The 5,003-nt window shown below is 44.1% G+C and overlaps 1 protein-coding gene across 1 annotated transcript in view; it reads right to left on the bottom strand.

The window, feature by feature from the left end:
• The window catches only part of LOC104492133 (chromosome unknown open reading frame, human C16orf70), a 31,884-nt gene that overhangs the window by 13,492 nt on the left and 13,389 nt on the right, over nt 1-5,003 (bottom strand). The window contains exons 5-6 of the mRNA XM_010134643.1: nt 4,574-4,617; nt 4,210-4,289 (exon numbers count right to left, since the gene is read on the bottom strand). Of these exons, the coding sequence (XP_010132945.1) occupies nt 4,210-4,289; nt 4,574-4,617 (124 nt within the window). The remainder of the gene's footprint in view (nt 1-4,209; nt 4,290-4,573; nt 4,618-5,003) is intronic.

The following is a 5,003-nucleotide window of genomic DNA, read 5'->3' as shown; positions in this document are numbered from 1 at the left end:
TCCCAAGCCCAGCTCCCGCTTGCACGCCCCAGTTCGGCCACTTGTGTTCCCAAGTAACATGGCACAGGAAGAGAATGCTTCAGCCAGGCAGGTCCCAGCTCACTGACGATGATAATTAGAGCATCACCAGAAACACCAGCTGATCGGGCAGCTTTTACGAAGAGCAGTCACACATTAGAACACGCACAGGCTTCCAGCTGTCATCGCATCACGAGATGTCCTGATTTATTGCAATAAATTGCACAACACCGACTATAAACAGCAGTGAAAGTCATCCCAGAAGTTACCGGAACAAGACGTACTGTTTTGTGAGACTGTGGAAAGCTTCAAAACAATCCCAGCAGACTGGGAGCTTGGGAGTTTTGGGATTGATGCTCCCAAACTTCAACCTGTGCCTGGTAGCCGCGGGGGAACACAGTGTTCTTGTGACAACACAGAGGCTGCTTCATTTGCAAAACAGTTTGAAAACAGCAGAGGCAAAACACAACAAAGAAACACTCCAAAAAAAGAAGCTGCTTTCTTCCATTTCAAAGGAAATGGGTTCGTTATTCTCTTTTTTTCCCTCATAATTTTAAAGGTGACACAGCATAGAGGGAAAACGCATGTAAATCTTATTTTTTTTTTTCTCCCTCAAAGTGTCTTTCAGATGTCCAGCTTGGGAGACATGTCACAAGATATCTGGACCATGCCAGACCGCCTAGGATAGAAAAATAACAGTTGAGCAATAAGCATTAAGCTTTTAAAAGTCATCATTTGCCTGTTCTGCAGAATGTGCTGGTTAAGAGCATTTACCCCGCTTGTCACTCAAAGGAAAATGTGTGGGGAAAGGGAAATGTTTTGATCTGCAGGAAAATTACACCAATCTCTCTCGTGATAAATTATGATGCATCTTTTCCAAAGCCCCCAGCCAGCTGGAGAAGAGTTTTTCCCTTGGTCATGCCAAGTGCGATATCTGATTATACAAATCACATCAGTTCCCATCTCCTGCATTGTTTGTTTAGGTTGAGGCTTAAAGGGCAGGGAGTGCTTTTACCTCTAAGTTCTCTCACGTCTCCCTCAAGGCCATATGTCACAACCACCTGACTGAACAAGGTAAGCCTTCTCTTAATTATTATTATTTGTTTTCATTTATTTACTACACAGACACCCTGAAGAGTAATTCCAGTCAAAATTGCTGACAGGAGCAAGAAGAACAGCTTCTTTGCTGCTGCACTCTGGGCGAAGGAAGGGGAGAGCATTTGCCTTCCAGGGACCAGCTGGAAAACTTGTGTAGAGTGGGACGGGACAAAGCCACCGCCACCAGCAAGGCCAGAATGGACACAGTCGTGACAAAAGCAGAGGTGGATCTGAAACAAGTCTTCCTGGAATCAAGCACAAGACTTTTGTGGTGCCTCAGGGGAGCCTGGGCATCCTCTGAAGCCTCTGAGAGCTTCAGAGTGAGACGAGAGGAACCTCCCCCCACCCCCATCCTTGGAAGACCACTGCAGCCAGGAGGGAAGGATGGTTTTCTCTTCTTCCTCATGACTTCAGTAAAATCCCACAGCCCTTATCCACGCTGAATGGCACTTGGGCAAACAGCCGCATCCACGAGGACTCAGAACAGGATGTGATTTCAACAGAACCGCTGGCAAGAGCAAGCGCTTCCCAGCAGGAGGTCAGGTCAGAGAACCATGGAAATGTGGGATGAAATCTTGGCTTGGATGAAGCTATTGACCTCCAAAGTGGTCACATTTCAGTCAGCCCCATGACAAAGAGACGACCAAGTTTCAGACTAACGTTGGCCAAAAAGTAATGAAGCTGGTTGCAATTTTTCTGATGACTCCTCTTTTTTAAAACCACTGACTTGGCAAAACCAAAACTGCTCATCGAAGGTCAGTTTCAACACAAAACCATCACGAACCTTTTGAAATATGTTTTGAAACGATCACTGCATCCTCTTGCAGGGAAGTTCTCTGCAATCACCTTGGTTTTAAGTTCAAGACTGTATTTTGTTTGAAATTTAAGTAGAGGTAAACAACAAAACATTTGTAAAGGGCTGGCATTGGGGTTTTGGAGTACTGGTACGGAGAAGAAAAGCGACAGTTATGTCATACTTCCACCCATGAAAACTGCCATTTGGTACGTGGGTCACATTTAGACGAAGGCTTCTCTTCCCACTTTTCCCACCCCACCTCAGATTTTGGTGGGACATGAAAACAGCATCATCAGCCCTCCCACATGCTGAAAACTATTGGGGTTTTTTCTGCCTTTTCTGTTCAGAAAACATAAAGAAAAGCAAAAAGGTTATCAAAAACTTGCACTGCGTGATTCAGCTCAAACTGTTTATGTCGGACAGCTTAATATAGAGCATTTTCTTCCGCTACGCAGGCTGGTATTGGAAGATACTGAACTTCCAGAGAGGAAACTGAATAAGCAAACGCACCAGTGAAATGGTAACAGAGGCCAACATTAATAGATACATTTTCACAGCTACATGTCACTGGATGAAAAGATGTTAAGAAAAATTATCTTCAGATGAAGCAAGTGTGTGAGTTTTCTTAATTGAGTGTGACAGTCACATAATATAATATTTGCCAGTCACATAATAACTGGCAAATTCAGTACGAGGACACATGGAGCCAAACTGTTCTTATGTGCTTGTATACAATTTTATGCCGTAATAAACCACGCTATTTCTATCACAAGCAATGCTTACAGCTGAGTATGTCTTTGTACCGTTCATAACATCACAACACTGCAAGCACTTCACCTCAAAATATTTGCAAATAAACCATCATCACATAACAAGTAAAAATTACAAACTGTCAAGGGTGTGGAACCACTTTCACCCTTCCTGAATTCCACTTAGTCTCTGGTACAGACTATTTCCATAACAGATCTAGCTATAGATATCAGAGTTTCTGCCTAAGAGGAAACGTTAAGATCACAGCCAAAGTGCAGTTTAAAAAGGCCAGTTCTGGTCCTTGGAGTATTACGGCTAGAAACCCTCCAAGCTTCGTCCATCTCCATCTGGCATCCATCTATGACAGCAGCCTTTTATGCAATGATATCACTTCAGCCACGCGACTCTCCACAGTCAATAAATCCTGTTCTGAATTGTGCCAGAGATTGTCTGCAGAGAACAGGGACAGAGACCGGATACGCAACCACCAACTGTCACCAAGAACACTGGCCAATCTGGGACCAGCCTGGCTACGGCAAAGGGACTAAAAAGAGAAAATGATGCTCTAAAAATGTCTTGCCTGTACGGAGTTAAATCTTTCTTATTATGCTTCATTCGTGCTCCATTTCTTGAAGGTTCCTGAGCAGTTTAATTATAAATATCCTCTTCAACATTTCACCACAGGCTTATTTTCATCACTTAAACCCCTGAAATACACTCTCCACTTTCACATGGAAACAAGATGCTTAAAGACAGGTTTTTTCCTGCTACAGAGGTGGTGAACAGCCCAGAGCTGTGCTATAGCCAGAGTGGGTTCAGCCAGGCTAATTAAACTTGTCCTGGTTCCGGTCAGGCTGCACGTAGGCTGGCTTCACCCCTCCCCAGTGCTCCCAGTAACAGGAAGGAGGTGCAGGGAGATGCAGGCCAGCTATACACAGGCTCAGACTTGATCCTGCCCTAGGAGGGGTATAACCACGTTCTCAGAGCGTGGAGCCTGAGCAAACAGTCCTGGCTGCCTCCGCACAGCTCGAACGTCTGCGTGCTCATAGCATACTTAATCCCTAAGGACACTTGAGAGCTGACCATGCATAACAACGTGTAAAAGGAACAGCATCAAGAAAAAAGCTCACGATTTTCTGGTACTGACAGCGCAAACCAGATTAATCATCGCATCTGAACACGCCATTCTGTGTCAGTGACTCTCTCCCTCACCATGTCACTTAAAGAAAGCTACAGTGGAACTTGCAGTACGTTTTACACGATATCCCAGCTCTAAGAGCAACAACGTGTAAAAGGAACAGCATCAAGAAAAAAGCTCACGATTTTCTGGTACTGACAGCGCAAACCAGATTAATCATCGCATCTGAACACGCCATTCTGTGTCAGTGACTCTCTCCCTCACCATGTCACTTAAAGAAAGCTACAGTGGAACTTGCAGTACGTTTTACACGATATCCCAGCTCTAAGAGCACGACCGCTCCACAACAAAACCTCAGATCACAGAAGCCTGTCAGTCTAGGTGCGCTCCTCACCACCCGCCAGCTTACCTCCCGGATGCGTGGCTCCAAATGACTGATCGATTTGTTCGATGGTTGGGGCAATCGCCTGAGAGTTAAAATGGACACCACTGGAAAAGACAACAAAATTAATTTGCCTTAAGAATACTGAGCGGATGCTACAAGTGCTTACTAATGGTGATAGCACATTCACACTGGAAGAAGTCTCCAAGACTGAAGGTTGAATTACCAGCGCACTCTTCCCAAGTGCTATGTTCGGGAAAGGATAATTATCTACATTCTTTGACAGTTATTTTGTATTTTTAACAATAATGATTTAAAAAAAAAATTAATTCAGGATTCAGAAACAAGTCACTAATCAAGATGAAATCATGGAAGCTCTTAAATCACTTACCAGTATTTTAATTTCACCTTAGTCAAGTCATAAACTTCAATCACCTGAAACACAAAGAACAGAGACATCACCATACTTCACACATTCATCACAGAGGCAGGTCCTTCTCACAAGGCAAGACCAGCGTGTGCTGCTTCCTCCCCTCCTGAAGAGAGCTCTGCTTATTTATTAAATAAGTTTATTTTAAAAAACCCTGATATTTTAGACCTTACTGGATGCTCCACAGAGCTCCCCTCTCTGCAGATAATACTCGGTTTGGATCCTCTGCTCTGAACACGTTACTGCAACTGTGTGCCTGAGATTGATTTCACATGATCTTTATGTGACTGTTACTGGATCCTGAGGCTACACTGGCCTTCAGGCAGATCATTTTTGACGAGTAACCACAGTCAAACACAAGCTTCTTCCACCCTAAAGATGTGTTCCTACA

The sequence above is a fragment of the Buceros rhinoceros genome, unplaced genomic scaffold (genome assembly GCF_000710305.1).
Source record: "Buceros rhinoceros silvestris isolate BGI_N320 unplaced genomic scaffold, ASM71030v1 scaffold16634, whole genome shotgun sequence".
Lineage (NCBI taxonomy): Eukaryota > Metazoa > Chordata > Aves > Bucerotiformes > Bucerotidae > Buceros > Buceros rhinoceros.
The sequence above is the reverse complement of the archived record's forward strand: the minus strand, read 5'-3'. Positions and strand labels throughout refer to the sequence as shown.